Below are 23,400 nucleotides of genomic sequence, written 5' to 3'. Positions count from 1 at the left end.
CCTGCTCGAACCGAGCACAGAATGCATTGAGTTCATCGGGGACGGGTGCGCTGCTGCCAGAGATACTGTTCGGCTTCGCTTTGTAGCCCGTTATGTTGTTTAGTCCTTGCCACAACTGCCGAGAGTCTGTCTGTGACTCTAGCTTGGTTTGATATTCTCTCTTGGCATCTCTGATGGCTTTGCGGAGGTCGTACCTGGATTTCTTGTACAGGTCAGAGTCGTCTGCCTTGAAGGCCTCAGATCTGTCCTTCAGTAGGGACTCAATCTCGTGATTGAGCCATGGTTTCCGGTTGGGGAACGCACGTACTGCTTTCTTTGGCACGCAGTCGTCCACACATTTGCTGATGAAGTCTGTGACGGTGGTGGCATACTCATTTAAGTTGGTCGCTGAGTTCTTAAATATGGACCAGTCCACTGTCTCTAAGCAGTCACGTAAGAGCTCTTCTGTCTCCTCGGACCAGCACTGCACAACCTTCTTAGCTGGATTCTCCCGCTTGAGTTTCTGCTTGTATGCCGGGAGAAGGAGCACCGTCTTATGGTCTGATTTCCCAAAGTGCGGTCGGGGGATGGAACGGTAGGCGCCCTTGATTTTTGAGTAGCAGTGGTCAAGAGTGTTGTCGCCCCTGGTGGGACAGGAGATGTACTGGTGGAATTTTGGCAGTACACTCTTGAGGTTGGCCTTGTTGAAGTCTCTGGCCACGATGAACAAGGCCTCCGGGTGTTCTGTTTCGTAGTTGTTTATTACTGTGTATAGTTCGTCCAGCGCCTTCCTCACTACTGCCTGGGGTGGGATGTAGACCGCTGTGATAATGGCTGAAGTGAACTCCCGTGGAAGATAGTATGGGGGGCACTTCACGGTCAGGTATTCTAGGTCCGGGAGTAGGTCGCCAGGGTCGCCACATCCAAGCACCAGGAGGAGTTGATGAGGAGGCAAACCCCTCCACCCTTCGCTTTGCCTGATGATGCCGTGCGGTCCACCCGGTGAATTGAGAAGCCTTCATGTTGTACGGCACAGTCCGGTGAGGCAGGGGTGAGCCATGTCTCTGTGAAACAGAGCACACAGCAGTCTCTTACTTCCCTCTGAGAGGTAAGTCTGGCGTTAAGTTCATCCGGCTTGTTTTCGATCGCTTGGACGTTTGCCAGGAGTATGCTGGGGAGAGGGGTCTTGGATCCGCGTTGCTTCAGTCTAACCTGCAGACCGCCGCGTTTCCCTCGCTTCCTCGGTCGGCGGCTGCTGCTGGATGGTCCCGGGTGCTGAGAGAAGTCTGACCATTTGGAAGGTCGGTGATTGCGTCTGGCAGGATCCGGTGGACTGGCTGAGCTATTAGGGTTACCAGAGGAGCATAGTTTACGATCCGGCCGGGCCCCAGTGTTCTGCGAGGACGGGTCTACCTTGCAGTACGTTTGGGTCCTCGCGTGGGGTCTTTTATCCGGGTTTGGGGCGCAGGCAGGGGCTTCCTGGGTCGCGTGCTACCTTTGAAAGATCACACCAATGCTTTTTAACTCATGGATTGTCTGAAGTCAGAGTATCAGACCATGGAGCCATATTTACAAGTGTTGAGTTTCAAAACTTCACCACTCTCAACGATATTGAAGACATTCAAACTGTGCCTAACCATCAGCATCAAACGGACTTGGCTCGAGTGCTGCCCAAACTTTCAGGTTTGGCCTAAGGAAACTGTGAGGAGGAATCTTGGAAACGAAAGCATCCCCGTTCCTCCTTCGCTGCCGTCCCACCTCCACACTCAACAACGGCCGGCAGTTCCACCAGCAGAATGGTGAATGAAATGTTTCAGAACGAGAGCCTCGTGTTTCCAAATTTACCAGGGAGGGTAGAAGCCAGACAGAGTAATCAGAAAGCAAGCCAGGATTCACACAGTACGGCAAATTTCCGGTAATTGAAGCCGTATCTGTGAGAAACTTCGGCAGTGGGTCAAGTTGGATCCCCGGAATTATTGTTACCAAGTGGATGTGGAGGGATGGATTCTTTGTAAACACGTGGAGCACATGAGGAGCAGAGAGACGCTCCGGCAGTCAGTGTTACCATCGAGAAACGTTTCCGAACCCGTAATCACCAAAGTGCCCGATTGACCCAAAATCACCATAACTGATGTCTCCACGGAAGCAAAAAGTGGCAACCGTTATTTATATTCCTATTCATGTCAATCCTGTGGAAGCATCTCAGACTGTAGAATTACACTGCTGGACATGGAACAGAAAAAACCTTCAAAGACTCGATTTATAATTGCCCAACACCTGTACATAATGTTTTGTTAGTATCTAGAACTGAGTAAATCAATTATTGAAGATTGTATAAAAGACTAAAGTGGGAGGGATGTGGCGAGGGTTGCTTTAAGAGCAGCACAGCAGAGTAAGGAACACATGGCATGTGCGACCAATCAGGACTCAGAATTAAGGCAAAGAGGCAATTATTAATAATAAATATTAAAGAACAAAGAACAATACAGCACAGGAACAGGCCCTTCGGCCCTCCAAGCCTGTACCGGACATGATACCAACCTTGGCCAAAACCCTCAGCACTTCCTTGTGCCGTATCCCTCTATACCCATCCTATCCATGTGTTTGTCAAGATGCCTTTTGCACGCCGTTAATGTATCTGTTTCCACAACCTCCCCTGGCAACGCGTTCCAGGCACTCACCCTCTGTGTAAAAAACCTGCCTCGCACATCTCCTCTAAACTTTGCCCCATGGACCTTAAACCTATGCCCCCTGGTGACTGACCCCTCCACCCTGGGAAAGAGTGCCTGCCCATCCACTCTATCCATGCCCCTCATAATCTTGTCGACCTCTATCAGGTCACCCCTCAACCTCTGTCGTTCTAATCATAGAATCATAGAATCATAGAATTTATAGTGCACAAGGAGGCTATTCGGCCCATCGAATCTGCACTGGCCCTTGGAAAGAGCATCCCACGCCTCCACCCTAGCCCAGTAACCCAGTAGCCCCACCTAACCCATTTGAAAACAGTCCGAGTCTATTCAGCCTCTCGACATAGCTAACACCCTCCAGACCAGGCAACATCCTGGTAAACCTCCTCTGCACCCTCTCCAAAGCCTCCACATCCTTCTGGTAGTGTGGGACCAGAATTGTGCGCAATATTCCAAGTGCGGCCTTACCAAGGTTCTATACAACTGCAGCCTGACTTGCCAGTTTTTATACTTGATGCCCCGTCCAATGAAGGCAAGCATTCCGTCAGCTTTCTTGACGACCTTGTCCACTTGTGTTGCCACCTTCAAAGATCTGTTGACCTGCACGCCCAGATCTCTCTGACTTTCTATATCCCTAATTGTTTTGCCATTTACGGTATATTTCAGCCCTATGTTAGGCCCACCAAAATGCATCTTTTGTTTTCACGAATGAAGGCTGTGAAGATGCATCTTTATAGTCCCGAACTATTATTGCTCCACTATTGTTGCGCTCTGAAATCTGTCTCCATATCTGCACTCCTAACGTTTCTCCATTTGGGGCCTAGTACAGTCCTGATGGCGTGACTGTCCCTTTTTAATTTCTCAGCTCAGCCCATATGGCCTCACTTCATGCTTCATTCAGTAATCATCCCTCCCACATAAGGAGCTATTAGATTAGATGACCAAAAGGTTGATCAAAGAGGTAGGTCTTAAAGGAACAACATGAAGTCGAGAGGCAGAGAGGGAATTCCTGAGCCTGTGGCCGAGGCAACTGAAGACATGGCTTCCAGGGAGAACAATTAGAATTGGGAATGTCCAGGAGGCCAGAATGAGGGGCTGACTGCAGATCGAAACCGGCCCAGCTGGAGGGCAGGTGGAGAGCTCCCATTTTCTCTGCTTTACTGGGTGGGCCAGACCGTCCCTGGGATAATCTGTCGGCTGAAGAACTCTATTCTGAGTGTCTCGTCACTGCACAATTATTTGAATCAGGAAAGGAAAACTCTTCAGAAAAAGGCACATTCATCATAAAAACGATTGATTTAAACACTCTGCTTGTGCTCAACAGGATCACAACTGTATGCGAATAAAGATTCTGGGTGACTGCTACTACGCTGTTTCAGGAGTGCCTGTACCACGGGACGATCATGCCCACTGCTGTGTGGAACTTGGCCTGGGGATGATTCGGGCAATTCGGTAAGAAAACAGACACTTCACTTCACTTACAAAACAAAAATCAATCATTTATCTTCCTCTGTGGCTTTTTTAAGTTTAGAGACGATGTTCTGTTACAAAGAAAAGTATGTGATGTGGAGATGCCGGCGTTGGACTGGGGTGAGCACAGTACGAAGTCTTACAACACCAGGTTAAAGTCCAACAGGTTTGTTTCGATGTCACTAGCTTTCAGAGCGCTGCTCCTTCCTCAGATGAAAAGAAAAGTACAGCACAGGAACAGGCCCTTCGGCCCTCCAAGCCCGTGCCGACCATGCTGTCCGTCTAAACTAAAACCTTCTACACTTCCGGGGTCCGTATCCCTCTATTCCCATCCTATTCATGTATTTGTCAAGATGCCCCTTAAATGTCACTATCGTCCCTGCTTCCACCACCTCCTCCGGCAGCGAGTTCCAGGCACCCATTACCCTCTGTGTAAAAAACCTCCCTCACACATCTCCTCTAAACCTTGCCCCTCTCACCTTAAACCTATGTCCCTGGGAGATTGACTCTTCCACCCTGGGAAAAAGCTTCTGTACCCTCTCCAAGGTCTCCATATCCTTCTGGTGGTGTGGCGACCAGAATCGAACGCTATATTTCAAAGTGAGCTGGCAAGGTGGATACAGAACTGGCTAGGTCATAGAAGGCAGAGAGTAGCAATGGAAGGATGCTTTTCTAATTGGAGGGCTGTGACCAGTGGTGTTCCACAGGGATCAGTGCTGGGACCTTTGCTCTTTGTAGTATAGATAAATGATTTGGAGGAAAATGTAACTGGTCTGATTAGTAAGTTTGCAGACGACACAAAGGTTGGTGGAATTGCGGATAGCGATGAGGACTGTCAGAGGATACAGCAGGATTTAGATTGTCTGGAGACTTGGGTGGAGAGATGGCAGATGGAGTTTAATCCGGACAAATGTGAGGTAATGCATTTTGGAAGGGCTAATGCAGGTAGGGAATATACAGTGAATGGTAGAACCCTCAAGAGTATTGAAAGTCAGAGAGATCTAGGTGTACAGGTCCACAGGTCACTGAAAGGGGCAACACAGGTGGAGAAGGTAGTCAAAAAGGTAAACGGCATGCTTGCCTTCATTGGCCGGGGCATTGAGTATAAGAATTGGCAAGTCATGTTGCAGCTGTATAGAACCTTAGTTAGGCCACACTTGGAGTATAGTGTTCAATTCTGGTCGCCACACTACCAGAAGGATGTGGAGGCTTTAGAGAGGGTGCAGAAGAGATTTACCAGAATGTTGCCTGGTATGGAGGGCATTAGCTATGAGGAGAGGTTGAATAAATTTGGTTTGTTCACACTGGAACAAAGGAGGTTGAGGGGCGACCTGATAGAGGTCTACAAAATTATGAGGGGCATAGACAGAGTGGATAGTCAGAGGCTTTTCCCCAGGGTAGAGGGGTCAATTACTAGGCGGCATAGGTTTAAGGTGAGAGGGGCAAGGTTTAGAGTAGATGTACGAGGCAAGTTTTTTACACAGAGGGTAGTGGGTGCCTGGAACTCGCTACCGGAGGAGGTGGTGGAAGCAGGGACGATAGTGACATTTAAGGGGCATCTTGACAAACACATGAATAGGATGGGAATAGAGGGATACGGACCCAGGAAGTGTAGAAGATTGTAGTTTAGTCGGGCAGCATGGTCGGCACGGGCTTGGAGGGCCGAAGGGCCTGTTCCTGTGCTGTACATTTCTTTGTTCTTTGTTCCTTGTGTGGCCAAACTAAGGTTCTATACAGCTGCAGCATAACTTGCCAATTTTTATACTCAGTGCCCCGGCCAATGAAGACAAGGCTGTATGTCTTTTTTAAAATATAAATTTAAGAGTACCCATTTTATTTTTTCCAATTAAGGGGCAATTTAGCGTGGCCAATCCACCCAGCCTGCACAAGTTTGGGTTGTGGGGGCGAAACCCACGCAGACACGGGGAGAATGTGCAAACTCCACACGGACAGTGACCCAGAGCCGGGATCGAACCTGGGACCTCGGCGCCGTGAGGCAGCAGTGCTAACCACTACACCACCATGCTGCCCATCATATCCCTTCTTGACTACCTTTTCCACCTGAGTACAAGAGTTGGCAGGTCATGTTACAGTTGTATTAAACTTTAGTTCGGCCACATTTGGAATATTGCGTGCAGTTCTGGTCACCGCACTACCAGAAGGACGTGGATGCTTTGCAGTGAGTGCAAAGAAGGTTCACCAGGATGTTGCCTGGTCTAGGGGGCTGTTGGCTATGAGCAGAGGTTGAATAAACTGGGATTGTTTTCACTGGAAAGACGGAGACTGAGGGGAGACCTGAAGGAGGTCTGCAAAATTACGAGAGGTATAGACAGGGCGGATAGTCAGAGGCTTTTTCCCAGCGTGGAAGGTACAATTACAAGAGGCACAGAAGGGGTACAAGGGGGAACGTTTCGGGGAAGATCTGTCACAAAGAGGGCGGTGGGTGTAAGAATCAGAGCCAGAGAGAGAGGTGGCTTCACAGCTCCAGGGACCCAGGTTCAATTCCAGCCTCGGGTCACTGTCTGTGCGGAGTCTGCACATCCCCCCCGTGTCTGCGTGGGTTTCCTCCGGGTGCTCCGGTTTCCTCCCACAGTCCAAAGATGTGCAGGTTAGGTGGATTGGCCGGGATTCTATGATTCTATAAGAGGCAGACTAGGGCCCAGGGTCAGGAGGGATGGGGTGCAGGCCGGGTCTGAGCTAATGAGGTGGTTTAAATAATGACCTGGCCCTTGCCTCTGCTGGTGTACACTCCATGCCGGCCTCAGTGGAAACTCACCCCAACTCACCGAAACCCATCCAAAACTCATCCCAACTCACCCCAACTCACCGAAACCCATCCAAAACTCATCCCAACTCACCCCAACTCACCTAAACCCATCCAAAACTCATCCCAACTCACCCCAACTCACCGAAACTCAGCCCAACTCACCGAAACCCATCCAAACCCACCCCAACTCATCCCAACTCACCGAAACTCACCCCAACTCACCCCAACTCACCCCCAACTCACCCCAACTCACCCCAATACCCCCCAACTCCCCCCCAACCCCCCTAAACTCACCCCAACTCACCCCAACCCACCCAAACTCACCCCAACTCACCCCCAACTGACCCCAAATCACCCCAACCCCCCCAAACTCACCCCAACTCACCCCCAACTCACCCCAACTCCCCCACCTCACCCCAACCCCCCAGACTCACCCTAACTCACCCAACCCCCCCAAACCACCCCAACTCAGCCCCAACTCACCCCAATCCCCCCCAAGCTCACCCCAACTCACCCCAATTCACCCCAACTCACCCCACCCCTCCAACTCACCACAACTCACCCAACCCCTCCCACAGTCACCCAAACCCACCCCAACTCACTCCCAACTCACCCCCAACTCACCCAAACCCACCCAACTCACCCCAACTCACCCAATCCCCCCAAACTCAGCCAAACCCACCCCAACTCACCCCCAACTAACCCAAACTCACCCCAACTCACCCAACCCCCCCCAAACTCGCCCCAACTCTCCCCAAACCCACCCTAAACTCACCCAAACCCACCCCCAACTCACCCCCAACTCACCCCGACTCACCCCCAACTCACCCCCAACTCACCCCAACTCACCCCAACACTCCCCAAACTCACACCAAACTACCCAAACCCACCCCAACTCACCCAAACCCACCCCCAACTCACCCAAACCCACCCCCAACTCACCCAAACCCACCCCCAACTCACCTCCAACTCACCCCAACCCCCCAACCTCACCCAACTCACCCCAACCCACCCAAACCCACCCCAGCCCACCCACAGGCACCCCCAACTCACCCAAACCCACCCCCAACTCACCCCCAACTCATCCCAATTCATCCCAACTCACCCCAACCCCCCCAACCTCACCCAACCCCCCCAAACTCACCCCAACTCACCCAAACCCACCCCAACCCACCCAAACCCACCTCAACACTCCCAAACCCACCCCAACTCACCCAAACCCACCCCCAACTCACCCCAACTCATCCCAACTCACCCAAACCCCCCAAAACTCACCCCAACTCACCCCAACCCACCCTAACTCACCCAGCCCCACCAAACTCACCCCAACTCACCCCCAACCCCCCCAAACTCACCCCAACTCACCCCCAACCCCCCCAAACTCACCCCAACTCCCCCCAGCTCATCCCCAACTCACCCCTAACTCACCCCAAACTCACCCCAAACTCACCAAAACTCACCCCAACTCATCCAAACTCACCCAAACCCCCCACACTCACCCCAACTCACCCCAAACCCACCCAAACCCCCCCAAACTCACCCCAAACCCCTCCACACTCACCCCAACTCACACCAAACCCACCCAACCCACCCAAACTCACCCCAAACTCACTCCAACTCACCCCAAATCAGCCAAACCCCCAAAACGCACCCCAACTCACTCCAACTCACTCCAAACCCCCCCCAACTCACCAACACTCACCCCAACTCACCCAAACCCACCCAAACTTACCCCAAATCCACCCAAACTCACCCAAACTTAACCCAAACTCATCCCAAACTCACCGAAAACTCAACCCAACTCACCCCATACCCTTCAAAACCCAACCAATCCCACCCTAAACCCACCCAAACACACCCCAAACTCACCCAAACTCATCCTAAACCCACCCCAAACTCACCCAAACTCACCGCACGCACAGACACACACACACACAGATACACACACACACACACACACACACACACAAACAAAGCTTCATTTGATGCCCCCTCCAAGATTTAATCTCTCCTTTCTGCAGTAACTGACTCCTTAACTAATGATGCAATGTCGTCCTCTCTTTTACCCCCTCCTCTGACTTACCTGAAAATTCTAAATCCCGGGGTGTTGAGCTGTAAATCCTGCCCCTCACTCAACCATGTCTCCGTGATAGCTATTATCTCATAATTACATGTGTCAATCATCCCCCTTAACTCATCCGTTTTACCCTTAATACTCCTGGCATTAAAGTAGAGGCCATCCAGTCTTGCCTTACTCCCTTGAAACCTGTACCCGCTTGTACAGGTCCCTTCCCCACAAATGGTCCCAATGGTCCAGGTTCCTAAAACCCTCCCTCCTGCACCAACTCTTAAGCCACACATCCATCTGGGCTATTCTCCGATTCCTGTACTCACTCGTACTCCCCATTTCACCTGAGGAAGGAGCAGCGCTCCGAAAGCGAGTGATTTGAAACAAACCTGTTGGACTGTAACCTGGTGTTGTAAGACTTCTTACTGTACTTACTGGCACATGGCACTGGGAGTAATCTATATATGACAACCCAAGAGTTCCTGCTCTTTAGTCTACTGCCTAACTCCCTGAATTCTTGATGCAAGACCTCAACCCTCTTTCTACCAATGTCATTGGTACCAACATGGACCTTGACCTCTGCCTTATCACCCTCCCCCTTCAGGATGCCCTGCAGCCGTTCAGTGACATCCCGGACCCTGGAACCAGGGGGGCAACACATCACCCTGGAGTCTCTTTCACGTCCACAGAAGCACCTATCTGCACTCCTTACTATAGAGTTCCCTATATCTATCGCTCTCCTGCACTTTGCCCTCCCCTGCTGAGCAACAGAGCCAGTTGTGGTGCCAGTTGCTCTGGCTGCTGTTGGTTTCCTCTGATAGGTTATCCCCCTCAACAGTATCCAAAGCCGTATACCTGTTAGAGAGGGGGACGCCACAGGGGATTCCTGCACTGACTGCCTGCCCTTTCTAGCGTTCACCCATCTGTCTGCCTGCACCTTGGGTCTCTATAACTCCTATCTATGATGCTTTCCACCACCTGCATGCTCCGAAGTGCTTCCAACTGCTGCTCCAACAGAACCTCGCGGTCTGTGAGGAGCTTCCATTGGTTACACTTGCTGCAGCAGTGGTCATCCGGAACGCTGACCTCCCACATCTCGCAGTTGGAGCACTGACCAATCAATTAATTTCATCAAAATAAATAGTTATTCAATTTAATAGCTGAGGAACTAAATTCGTACTTTGCTCCTGTCTTCACAAAGGAAGACATGAATAATGCACCGGAAGTTCAGAGAAACACAAATTTTAGAGAGGAGCTGAAGGAAATTAGTAATAGTAGAGAAATGGTTTGGGGGAATCTAATGGGATTGAAGGCGGACAGATCTCCAGGGCCTGATAATCTTCATCCCAGAGTACTTACGGTGGCGGCCCTAGAAATAGTAAATCCATTTTCCAAAATTCTTTAGACTCTAGAATGGTTCCTCCTGATTGGAGGATGTAAATGGAGCCCCGCTATTCAAAAAGGGACGGAGAGAGAAAACAGGGAATTATAAACCAGTGAGCCGAATGTCGGCAGTAGGGAAGTTGCCATTACCAAGGATTGCTGTGGGGCAGCACGATAGCACAGGGGTTAGCACTGTTGCCTCACAGCTCCAGGGTCCCAGGTTCGATTCCCGGCTTGGGTCACTGTCTGTGCGGAGTCTGCACGTTCTCCCCGTGTCTGCGTGGGTTTCCTCCGGGTGCTCCGGTTTCCTCCCACAAGTCCCGAAAGACGTGCTGTTAGGTGAATTGGACATTCTGAATTCGCCCTCTGTGTACCCGAACAGGCGCCGGAATGTGGCGACTAGGGGCTTTTCACAGTAACTTCATTGCAGTGTTAATGTAAACCTACTTAATAAGCACTAATAAAGATTATAAAATTGTACAGGGCATTAGTAAAGCCACACGTGGAGTATTGCGTTCAGCTTTTTGTGTCCATGTCTGAGGAAGGATGTTCTTGCTGTGGAGGGAGAGCAGCGAAGGGTTACCAGGCTGAACCCTGGATGGTGGGACTGTCCTATGAGGAGAGACTAAGTGGGTTCGGATTATATTCATTGGAGTTTAGAAAAGTGAGAGGGTATCTCATAGAAACTTACAAAATTCTAACAGGATTAGACAGGGTAGATTCAGAAAGAATGTTCCCAATGGTGGGGGAGTCCAGAACTAATAATAATAATAATTGTTTATTGTCACAAGTAGGCTTCAAATGAAGTTACTGTGAAAAGCCCCTAGTCACCACATTCCAGCGCCTGTTCGGGGAGGCCGGTACGGGAAGTAAAGGCCATAGTTTGAGGATAAGGGGTAAACCTTTTAGGACTGAGGTGAGGAGAAATGTCTTCACCCAGAGAGCGGTGAATCTGTGGAATTCACTCCCACAGAAAGTAGTTGAGGTCAAAACATTGTGTAATTTCAAGAAGGAATTCGATATTGTTCTTGGGGATAAAGGGATCGAGGGATATGGGGGGAAGGCGGGGTCAGGGTATTGAACTTGATGATCAACCATGATGGTGATGAATGGGGGAGCAGGTTCGAAGGGCCGAATGGCCTCCTCCTGCTCCTATCTTCTATGTTTCGATGTATGTTTGATCAGACTCATCCCTGAGACAGTGGGATTGTTCAATGACGAGAGATTGAGGAGACCTTCTTAAAACATAATTTGCATGATGTGGTTGCCTTTGGCTAGGTCAGTATTTATTCCCATCCCGAGATATTTGAATTGAGTGACTTGGTCAGCCATTTCAGAGCGCCTTGAAGAGTCAACCAATCGCTGTGGATCTGGAGTCACATGTACTGGAGGTAGTGGTATTGTCATTGGATTAGTAATCCCAGAGACACAGGATAATGCTCTGTGGACCCGGATTCAAATCCCAACAGGGCAAATGGGGAAAATCGTCCATTGTTTAAAAACCCAACTGATTCACTACTGCCCCTGTGGGAAGGAAATCCTCCCCTGGTCATTTACAGGATGTGGGTGTCACTGGCGAGGCCCAGCATTTATTGCCCATACCTAATTGCCCTTCAGAAGGTGGGGGTGAGCTGCCTTCTTGAACCGCTGCAGTCCCTGAGGTGTAGGTACACCCACTGTGCTGTTGCACCTGAATTGGTCCAGGGAACGGGCTGGAATTGATATCGAGTTCAGACTGCTCCATCCCATCCATATCTTCATTCCTGGGCCACATGTTGACTTATCCCTCACGCCCAGCTGTAATCGGAAATCGTCTCCAACACAATGGCGCCTTCTTCATAAGGTCAACATGCAATGGTTCTGGCAGACACTGATCTCTCTCAATAACAATTCTCCCAACTGCATTTCTTTGTCATACAGGAACATCCGGTCGAACTACCAGTCAGTGATCGATATGCGGATCGGAATCCATTCTGGCTTCGTCCTGTGTGGAGTACTGGGCCTGCGGAAGTGGCAGTTTGACGTGTGGTCACTCGACGTGAACATCGCTGACAAGATCGAAAGTAGTGGTGAACCTGGGTAAGAGTGTACTCGGGATAGTGAAATGGAAAGAGTTAGAGAGAACGCATCAGAGAGAGCGTGACTGAGCCTCCAAGAGAGAGTTAGAGAGAACATATCAGAGAGAGCGTGACTGAGCCTCCAAGAGAGAGTTAGAGAGAACGTATCAGAGAGAGCGTGACTGAGCCTCCAAGAGAGAGTTAGAGAGAATGAATCAGAGAGAGCGTGACTGAGCCTCCAAGAGAGAGTTAGAGAGAACGTATCAGAGAGAGCGTGACTGAGCCTCCAAGAGAGAGTTAGAGAGAACGTATCAGAGAGAGCGTGACTGAGCCTCCAAGAGAGAGTTAGAGAGAACGTATCAGGGAGAGCGTGACTGAGCCTCCAAGAGAGAGTTAGAGAGAACTCATCAGAGAGAGCGTGACTGAGCCTCCAAGAGAGAGTTAGAGAGAACGTATCGGAGAGAGCGTGACTGAGCCTCCAAGAGAGAGTTAGAGAGAACGTATCAGGGAGAGCGTGACTGAGCCTCCAAGAGAGAGTTAGAGAGAACGTATCGGAGAGAGCGTGACTGAGCCTCCAAGAGAGAGTTAGAGAGAACGTATCAGGGAGAGCGTGACTGAGCCTTCAAGAGAGAGTTAGAGAGAACGTATCTGGGAGAGCGTGACTGAGCCTCCAAGAGAGAGTTAGAGAGAACGTATCAGAGAGAGCGTGACTGAGCCTCCAAGAGAGAGTTAGAGAGAACGTATCAGAGAGAGCGTGACTGAGCCTCCAAGAGAGAGTTAGAGAGAACGTATCAGGGAGAGCGTGACTGAGCCTCCAAGAGAGAGTTAGAGAGAACGTATCAGAGAGAGCGTGACTGAGCCTCCAAGAGAGAGTTAGAGAGAACGTATCAGAGAGAGCGTGACTGAGCCTCCAAGAGAGAGTTAGAGAGAACGTATCAGAGAGAGCGTGACTGAGCCTCCAAGAGAGAGTTAGAACGTATCAGAGAGAGCGTGACTGAGCCTCCAAGAGAGAGTTAGAGAGAACGCATCAGAGAGAGCGTGACTGAGCCTCCAAGAGAGAGTTAGAGAGAATGAATCAGAGAGAGCGTGACTGAGCCTCCAAGAGAGAGTTAGAGAGAACGTATCAGAGAGAGAGTGACTGAGCCTCCAAGAGAGAGTTAGAGAGAACGCATCAGAGAGAGCGTGACTGAGCCTCCAAGAGAGAGTTAGAGAGAACGTATCAGAGAGAGCGTGACTGAGCCTCCAAGAGAGAGTTAGAGAGAACGTATCAGGGAGAGCGTGACTGAGCCTCCAAGAGAGAGTTAGAGAGAACGTATCAGAGAGAGCGTGACTGAGCCTCTAAGAGAGAGTTAGAGAGAACGTATCAGAGAGAGTGTGACTGAGCCTCCAAGAGAGAGTTAGAGAGAACGTATCAGAGAGAGCGTGACTGAGCCTCCAAGAGAGAGTTAGAGAGAACGTATCAGGGAGAGCGTGACTGAGCCTCCAAGAGAGAGTTAGAGAGAACGTATCAGGGAGAGCGTGACTGAGCCTCCAAGAGAGAGTTAGAGAGAACGTATCAGAGAGAGCGTGACTGAGCCTCCAAGAGAGAGTTAGAGAGAACGTATCAGAGAGAGCGTGACTGAGCCTCCAAGAGAGAGTTAGAGAGAACGTATCAGGGAGAGCGTGACTGAGCCTCCAAGAGAGAGTTAGAGAGAACGTATCAGGGAGAGCGTGACTGAGCCTCCAAGAGAGAGTTAGAGAGAACGTATCAGAGAGAGCGTGACTGAGCCTCCAAGAGAGAGTTAGAGAGAACGTATCGGAGAGAGCGTGACTGAGCCTCCAAGAGAGTGTTAGAGAGAACGTATCAGAGAGAGTGTGACTGAGCCTCCAAGAGAGAGTTAGAGAGAACGTATCAGGGAGAGCGTGACTGAGCCTCCAAGAGAGAGTTAGAGAGAACGTATCAGAGAGAGTGTGACTGAGCCTCCAAGAGAGAGTTAGAGAGAACGTATCAGAGAGAGCGTGACTGAGCCTCCAAGTGTGTGATCAAGGGGCACATTAAGAGTAAAAAGAAATAAATATCAGCCCTTTTATACCTGAGCACATCGCAAAGTGCGTTGTCATCAATTAAATACTTAGGAGGGGCAGTCGGTTTAGGAAAAGCAGAAGGCGATTTTCTCGCACAGTAAGCTCCCACACCAGCAATGTGACAAGAAGCCAGTCATCTATTTCTAAATGGGGTGAATAGCCCAATCCTTCTTGTCTCGCAGTGTCTGGAGTGGGATATCAACCCACAACCTTCTGATTGAGAGTGCTACCTGATGTGTTGGGTGTTCTGGTTCACATACAGGTCACCAACACTTGAAATAGTGCAACACTATTTTATTGAATCATTAACTGTTCAAACTTACTTAGATTGTGGGTTAATACGATACTAGCTTTAACTAAAGACCTTTGCCTTGTCCGAACCAGTCGATGCACTCAGCACATGGTGAATGTCTGTGTTGCAGGCTGTGAGCTCTGTCCTCCTAGCTAGCTGCATCCCGAATGAGCGGGAACTCTGATGCCCCCTGTATTATAGTGCGTGTGCTCTCACTGGTGATTGGCTGCGGTGTTGTGTGTGTTGATTGGTCCCACTGTGTGTCCATCAGTGTGTGTCTGCACCATGATACACTGGTGTATATTATGACACTACCCACTGAGCCGAGGTTGACTTGTAAAGGAGTTGATGGTGTGAAGGAGAGAGTGACAGGGGGAGGAGTAGGAGGGAGTGAGACAGACAGCTTGCCTATGGAAAGGAAGGCAGTCAGGGAACAGAGGCTGGGATTTCCCCTCCCAGTGGCTCAGGGTTCCCTTGGAAGAGCCGGCAAGCATTCATATTTCCATTGACCTCGGTGGGGTCAGAAGATTCCACCAATGGAAGGGGCCATAAAATCCTGAGCCGAGAGTCTGATGGTTCAACGGAAAGAGAGAGAACGAGATGGAGAGCAATAACTGTACTGAGGGACAGAGCACGACAAACAAGCAGACAGCAGAGAGAATGGAGCAGGAGGCAGAGTCTATGGTGAAGGCAACTCTGAGCACAGGGAGAAGTGCAGAGAGAGAGGGACGGCAGCAACCAGAGGCTGAAAGAGAAAATAAACCGAAATCTGAGTCACAGAGCGACCGAGGTGAAATAGGAGGAATAGGGAGTGAGTGAAAGACAGTTACCGACTGTCAGGGAGAGACAGTGGCCAGTATTTTCCACTCCAGCGTTTGTTGGGCGGATTCAATGATGGGGGAGAACAGCCAAATCCTGTTTCGCATTGGCGGGAACGATGGCTGAAATCCTTCCACCCCTCCCCCGGGTCATGTTTCCCGCCACTCAACATCAAGAACTTAATCTCCATTCATTTGCATCTGATTATCGGGCCTCCAGGCCAGAAACCCCCCCACCCCCGACCCCCGTCAACCCATGACAATGTGCTGTCACAACGGTGCGAATCACAACTGTTTTCAAAAGGCATGCACCTGACCTCCAGGCCACCAGGGGGTGTTTGGGGAAAAGGCAGAGGAATAGCACTGAGTCATAACGCCCGTTTATAGAGCTGGCGCAGACGCAATGGGCCATTGAGCAGAGGACAACTTAAAAAGCAATAAGGGGGAGAAGATGCAATACGAGTGCAAGTTAGCCAGTCATATAAAAGAAGATAGGAAGAGTTTTTTTTCAATATATAAAATGTAAGAGAGAGACAAAAATAGACATTGGACCACTGAAAAATAGACATTGGACCACACAGACATTCAATATGAGGGAATCCTGATATTGGACAGCCATTTCGAGTGGGGCTGTCAGAGGCTATAGATTGTTTGGAGAATTGGGCGGCGAGATGGCAGATGGAGTTTAATCCGGACAAATGTGAGGTAATGCATTTTGGAAGGTCTAATGCAGTTAGGGAATATACAGTGAATGGTAGAACCCTCAAGAGTATTGAAAGTCAAAGAGATCTAGGAGTACAGGTCCACAGGTCATTGAAAGGGGCAACACAGGTGGAGAAGGTAGTCAAGAAGGCATACGGCATGCTTGCCTTCATTGGCCGGGGCATTGAGTATAAGAATTGGCAAGTCATGTTGCAGCTGTATAGAACCTTAGTTAGGCCACACTTGGAGTATAGTGTTCAATTCTGGTCGCCACACTACCAGAAGGATGTGGAGGCTTTAGAGAGGGTGCAGAAGAGATTTACCAGAATGTTGCCTGGTCTGGATAGTATTAACCATGAGGAAGAGGTTGGATAAACTCGGAAGTTGAGGGGCGACCTGATAGAAGTCTGCAGAATATTGAGGGGCAGAGTGGATAGTAGAAGCTTTTTCCCATTACTGGGGACACAGATTTAAGGTGTGAGGGGCAAAGTTTATTGGAGGTGTGAGAGGCAGGTTTTTTACACAGAGGGTAGTGGGTGCCTGGAACTCGCTACCGGAGGAGGTGGTCGATGCAGGGACGATAGTGACGTTTAAGAGGCATCTTTATAAATACGTGAACAGGATGGGAAAAAAGGGATAGGGACCCCAGAAGTGTTTTAGTTCGCACAGACATCCTGTCAGCGCAGGCTTATGGGGGGCTGAAGGGCTTGTTCTTGTGCTGTACTTTTCTTTGTTCTTTGCAATTGTTTTTCTGGTGTATGTCGAGGATTCTGGGCATGCGCGAGGTATGTGTGTGTTTTTTCCGTCTGTAAGAGGGCGACCCTTAAACAAGATGTGTTTTTCTGGAGCTCTTGTTACTACTGTTCCGTTACTGTTATTGTTAAACATCGTTATTTATTTATATAAAGAAGTTCCTTATTTTAAACAACGCATTCGACTACCTCCTCTGTGGTCTCGAGTTAGCACATCTTTTGGCGACGTGGATGAAACGGCTCAAAAAGAAACGTTTTTCCATGGCAACTCAGGGTTGGTTGAGAAAAGCGCAGATTGGGCTGAGTATATGGGGAGGTTGTGGTATTTTCTTTCAGCAAATGGGGTAGAGGTTAAGGCAAAGCAGAATTTGATTCACCTGAGTGCGTCAGGGAGGCAGAAATGTGTCAGTGGCGAGGAATCTGGCCATGTCACGGAAGGCGGTGAAAATAGGTTTGCAGTTTAGTTGCTCTGATCCGGAATCACAATTAACTAAAGCACTCAGTGACGGTTCAGAGATTCAAATTTCATTGCCATTTTTGAAAAGCAGGTCAATTGGCTGCTCGGTTGTGGCAGAATTATTCCAGTTTTCAGAACACTGTGATTTTGCTGCAGTTTTAGAAGATTTGCTCAGAGATAGGTTGATCTGCGTAATTAACGAGGACAGCATTCAGCACAGTTGTTGGGTGAAGGTACACTGATTTTTAAGAAAATGCTGGAGATTTCTTAGGCTTAGAAATGGCTGTCAGTAATCCAGGCTAATCATCATCCTTGGGCCCTGCACCAAACAAGTACACAAAGAATCTGCACGCAGAGAGGTGACGGCCGTCGAATGTTTTCGCTGAGGAGGGCCACACGATGCGAATCAATGCAGGTTTCCGCACACTGTTTGTCACCAATGCATTAATCATAGAATCTCTACAGTGCAGGAGTCCATTCGGTCTCTTGAGTCTTCACTGGTCCTTGAAAATACTACCCTACCTAACCTTTTGGACACTAAGGGCAATTTATCATGGCCAATCCACCTAACCTGCACATCTTTGTACTGTGGGAGGAAACCGGAGCACCCGGAGGAAACCCACGCAGACACGGGGAGAACGAGCAAACTCCACACAGTCACCCGAGGCTGGAACTGAACCCGGGTGCCTGGCGCTGTGAGGAGAGTGCTAACCACTGTGTCACCGTGCGGCCCTGCGCTGTGAGGCAGCAGTGCTAACCACTGTGTCACCGTGCGGCCCTGCGCTGTGAGGCAGCAGTGCTAACCACTGTGTCACCGTGCGGCCCTGCGCTGTGAGGCAGCAGTGCTAATCACTGTGTCACCGTGCGGCCCTGCGCTGTGAGGCAGCAGTGCTAACCACTGTGTCACCGTGCGGCCCTGCGCTGTGAGGCAGCAGTGCTAACCACTGTGTCACCGTGCGGCCCTGCGCTGTGAGGCAGTAGTGCTAATCACTGTGTCACCGTGCGGCCCTGCGCTGTGAGGCAGCAGTGCTAATCACTGTGTCACCGTGCGGCCCTGCGCTGTGAGGCAGCAGTGCTAACCACTGTGTCACCGTGCGGCCCTGCGCTGTGAGGCAGCAGTGCTAATCACTGTGTCACCGTGCGGCCCTGCGCTGTGAGGCAGCAGTGCTAATCACTGTGTCACCGTGCGGCCCTGCGCTGTGAGGCAGCAGTGCTAATCACTGTCACCGTGCGGCCCTGCGCTGTGAGGCAGCAGTGCTAACCACTGTGTCACCGTGCTGCCCTGCGCTGTGAGGCAGCAGTGCTAACCACTATGTCACCGTGCAGCCCTGCGCTGTGAGGCAGCAGTGCTAATCACTGTGTCACCGTGCGGCCCTGCGCTGTGACGCAGCAGTGCTAATCACTGTGTCACCGTGCGGCCCTGCGCTGTGAGGCAGCAGTGCTAATCACTGTGTCACCGTGCGGCCCTGCGCTGTGAGGCAGCAGTGCTAATCACTGTGTCACTGTGCGGCCCTTTGCTGTGAGGCAGCAGTGCTAATCACTGTGTCTCCGTGCGGCCCTGCGCTGTGAGGCAGCAGTGCTAATCACAGTGTCACCGTGCGGCCCTGCGCTGTGAGGCAGCAGTGCTGATCACTGTGTCACCGTGCGGCCCTGCGCTGTGAGGCAGCAGTGCTAATCACTGTGTCACCGTGCGGCCCTGGCGCTGTGAGGCAGCAGTGCTAATCACTGTGTCACCGTGCGGCCCTGCGCTGTGAGGCAGCAGTGCTAATCACTGTGTCACCGTGCGGCCCTGCACTGTGAGGCAGCAGTGCTAATCACTGTGTCACCGTGCGGCCCTGCACTGTGAGGCAGCGGTGCTAACCACTGTGCCACCGTGCGGCCCTGCGCTGTGAGGCAGCAGTGCTAATCACTGTGTCACTGTGCGGCCCTGGCACTGTGAGGCAGCAGTGCTAATCACTGTGCCACCGTGCGGCCCTGCGCTGTGAGGCAGCAGTGCTAATCACTGTGTCACCGTGCGGCCCTGGCACTGTGAGGCAGTAGTGCTAATCACTGTGTCACCGTGCGGCCCTGCACTGTGAGGCAGCAGTGCTAATCACTGTGTCACCGTGACACCCTGCACTGTGAGGCAGCAGTGCTAACCACTGTGTCACCGTGCCGCCCTGATGCTGTGAGGCAGCAGTGCTAATCACTGTGTCACCGTGCGGCCCTGGCGCTGTGAGGCAGCAGTGCTAATCACTGTGTCACCGTGCGGCCCTGCACTGTGAGGCAGCGGTGCTAATCACTGTGTCACCGTGCGGCCCTGCGCTGTGAGGCAGCAGTGCTAATCACTGTGTCACCGTGCGGCCCTGCGCTGTGAGGCAGCAGTGCTAATCACTGTGTCACCGTGCGGCCCTGGCACTGTGAGGCAGCAGTGCTAATCACTGTGTCGCCGTGCGGCCCTGCGCTGTGAGGCAGCAGTGCTAACCACTGTGCCACCGTGCGGCCCTGCGCTGTGAGGCAACAGTGCTAATCACTGTGCCACCGTGCGGCCCTGCGCTGTGAGGCAGCAGTGCTAATCACTGTGTCACCGTGGGGCCCTGCGCTGTGAGGCAGCAGTGCTAATCACTGTGTCACCGTGCGGCCCTGCGCTGTGAGGCAGCAGTGCTAATCACTGTGTCACCATGCGGCCCTGCGCTGTGAGGCAGCAGTGCTAATCACTGTGTCACCGTGCGGCCCTGCGCTGTGAGGCAGCAGTGCTAATCACTGTGTCACCGTGCGGCCCTGCGCTGTGAGGCAGCAGTGCTAATCACTGTGTCACCGTGCCGCCCTGCGCTGTGAGGCAGCAGTGCTAATCACTGTGTCACCGTGCCGCCCTGCGCTGTGAGGCAGCAGTGCTAATCACTGTGTCACCGTGCGGCCCTGCGCTGTGAGGCAGCAGTGCTAATCACTGTGTCACCATGCGGCCCTGCGCTGTGAGGCAGCAGTGCTAATCACTGTGTCACCGTGCGGCCCTGCGCTGTGAGGCAGCAGTGCTAATCACTGTGTCACCGTGCGGCCCTGCGCTGTGAGGCAGCAGTGCTAATCACTGTGTCACCGTGCGGCCCTGCGCTGTGAGGCAGCAGTGCTAATCACTGTGTCACCGTGCGGCCCTGCGCTGTGAGGCAGCAGTGCTAATCACTGTGTCACTGTGCGGCCCTGCGCTGTGAGGCAGCAGTGCTAATCACTGTGTCACTGTGCGGCCCTGCGCTGTGAGGCAGCAGTGCTAATCACTGTGTCACCGAGCGGCCCTGCGCTGTGAGGCAGCAGTGCTAATCACTGTGTCACCGTGCGGCCCTGCGCTGTGAGGCAGCAGTGCTAATCACTGTGTCACCGTGCGGCCCTGCGCTGTGAGGCAGCAGTGCTAATCACTGTGTCACCGTGCGGCCCTGCGCTGTGAGGCAGCAGTGCTAATCACTGTGTCACCGTGCGGCCCTGCGCTGTGAGGCAGCAGTGCTAATCACTGTGTCACCGTGCGGCCCTGGCACTGTGAGGCAGCAGTGCTAATCACTGTGTCACCGTGCGGCCCTGCGCTGTGAGGCAGCAGTGCTAATCACTGTGTCACCGTGCGGCCCTGCGCTGTGAGGCAGCAGTGCTAATCACTGTGTCACCGTGCGGCCCTGCGCTGTGAGGCAGCAGTGCTAATCACTGTGTCACCGTGCGGCCCTGCGCTGTGAGGCAGCAGTGCTAATCACTGTGTCACCGTGCGGCCCTGGCACTGTGAGGCAGCAGTGCTAATCACTGTGTCACCGTGCGGCCCTGCGCTGTGAGGCAGCAGTGCTAATCACTGTGTCACCGTGCGGCCCTGCGCTGTGAGGCAGCAGTGCTAATCACTGTGTCACCGTGCGGCCCTGCGCTGTGAGGCAGCAGTGCTAATCACTGTGTCACCGTGATGCGCTGATGCTGTGAGGCAGCAGTGCTAACCACTGTGTCACTGTGCTGCCCTGGCGCTGTGAGGCAGCAGTGCTAACCACTGTGCCACCGTGATGCGCTGATGCTGTGAGGCAGCAGTGCTAACCACTGTGTCACTGTGCTGCCCTGGCGCTGTGATGCAGCAGTGCCCACCACTGTGTCACCGTACCACGCTGACGCTGTGAGGCAGCAGTGCTAACCACTGTGTCACCGTACCACGCTGACGCTGTGAGGCAGCAGTGCTAACCACTGTGTCACCGTACCACGCTGGCGCTGTGAGGCAGCAGTGCTAACCACTGTGTCACTGTGCCATGCTGATGCTGTGAAGCAGCAGTTGAAATGAAAATGAAATGAAAATCGCTTATTGTCACAAGTAGGCTTCAAATGAAGTTACTGTGAAAAGCCCCTAGTCGCCACATTCCGGCGCCTGTTCGGGGAGGCTGGTACGGGAATCGAACCGTGCTGCTGGCCTGCCTTGGTCTGCTTTCAAAGCCAGCGATTTGGCCCTGTGCTAGACGGGCGGAGCCTGTTTATACCTCAGTGGTGGTCGATGGGAGGCAAATCAAGATGGAGGTGGACACAGGGACCTCCACATCAAAGCGACCTACAAGTCGACATGGGACTCTAACTGAGCAGCCGCCCTGATTCAGGCAGAAATCAAACTCGGGACATACATCGGAGAGTCCGTTCCATGCTTGGGGTGTCGGAAGTCCAGATTGTGTGCAACAGCCAAGAAGCACAGGCCGCCTCCTTGTGGTCAAAGGGAAGGGGTTGAGTTTGCTTCGGCCTGACTGGCTCTGCACAATTACACTGAAGTGGAGTGAGATGAAGCACACGAGGGTGACCCAGGATGTTGTCAAGAAGAATCCCGATGTGTTGCAGGATGAACTGGGTACATTGTAGGTCCTGCTGTGCAGTTGTGCGTAGATCCTGGGGCTGCTCCTTGCTTTTTCAAGCTCCGGAGAGTGCCCTGTGCCATGAGAAGGAAAGCGGAGGAGGAGTTGGAACGGCTGCAATTGCTCAGAATCGGTATTCTCATTGGGCAGCTCCAATCGTTCCTGTTCTGAAGGATGATGCTATGATGCGCAGATATGGTGACGACAAACTCAGCATTAACCAGGTTTCCAATATTGATGCTTATCCTGTATCTAGGCTGGGAGATTTGATTTCAACTCTTGCAAAGGCTAGACGTTTTCAAAATTGGACATGAGCTAGGTGTCTCGACAACTGTCTTGCTCGAGGACGATTGGAGGCAATACCTGACCATGAACACACAAAGGGGTTGTTCAGGTATAATCGCACGGCGTTTCCTCCAGTCCGGCGATCTAGCAGAGGACGATGGACAACCTGTTACAAGACATTCCTCAGGGGTCAGTCTAATTGGATGACATTTGGATTATGGGTAAGACTGAGAATAAGCTCCTTACCAAAAAGGATTTCAGAAGCGGGACTGCACCTGAAGCAGAAAAAGTGCATTTTTCAGATACAAAGTGTGGAGCAGCCAGGCCCCAGAACCACTGCACAATACTTATCTCCTGTGAAAGGGTAAGTTGCAGCCAATAAGGAAGCTCCTGAGCCCAGGAATGTGTCTCAGCTCAGATCATTTCAGACTGAGCCAACTGTTAGAGAACATTTTTGCCGGCGTATCATGAAACTGGGGCTGGTTTAGCACAGTGGGCTAAACAGCTGGCAGAACAAGGCAGCAGCGCGGGTTCAATTCCCGTACAGGCCTCCCCGAACAGGCGCCAGAATGTGGTGACTAGGGGCTTTTCACAGTAACTTCATTGAAGCCTACTTGTGACAATAAGCGATTATTATTATTATTAAGTTCATAAATCTCTTCTGCACTCTCTCCAGTTTAATAACACCTTTCCCATAGCAAGGCGACCAAAACTGACCACAATACTCCCGGTGCGGCCTCACCAACATCCTGTACAATTGCAACATAACTTCCTAACTTCTATACTCAATGCC

The 23,400-nt window shown here is 51.6% G+C and overlaps 1 protein-coding gene across 1 annotated transcript in view; it reads left to right on the top strand.

Moving 5' to 3' along the window:
* LOC140428672 (adenylate cyclase type 8-like) overlaps positions 1–23,400 on the top strand; it is a 377,241-nt gene that overhangs the window by 192,218 nt on the left and 161,623 nt on the right. Inside the window, exons 5-6 of the mRNA XM_072515387.1 lie at positions 3,994–4,121; positions 12,278–12,436. Of these exons, the coding sequence (XP_072371488.1) occupies positions 3,994–4,121; positions 12,278–12,436 (287 nt within the window). The remainder of the gene's footprint in view (positions 1–3,993; positions 4,122–12,277; positions 12,437–23,400) is intronic.

Source organism: Scyliorhinus torazame, chromosome 1 (assembly GCF_047496885.1).
Source record: "Scyliorhinus torazame isolate Kashiwa2021f chromosome 1, sScyTor2.1, whole genome shotgun sequence".
Taxonomy (NCBI): domain Eukaryota; kingdom Metazoa; phylum Chordata; class Chondrichthyes; order Carcharhiniformes; family Scyliorhinidae; genus Scyliorhinus; species Scyliorhinus torazame.
Note: the sequence above shows the minus strand (reverse complement) of the source record. Positions and strands in the feature narration are given on the sequence as shown.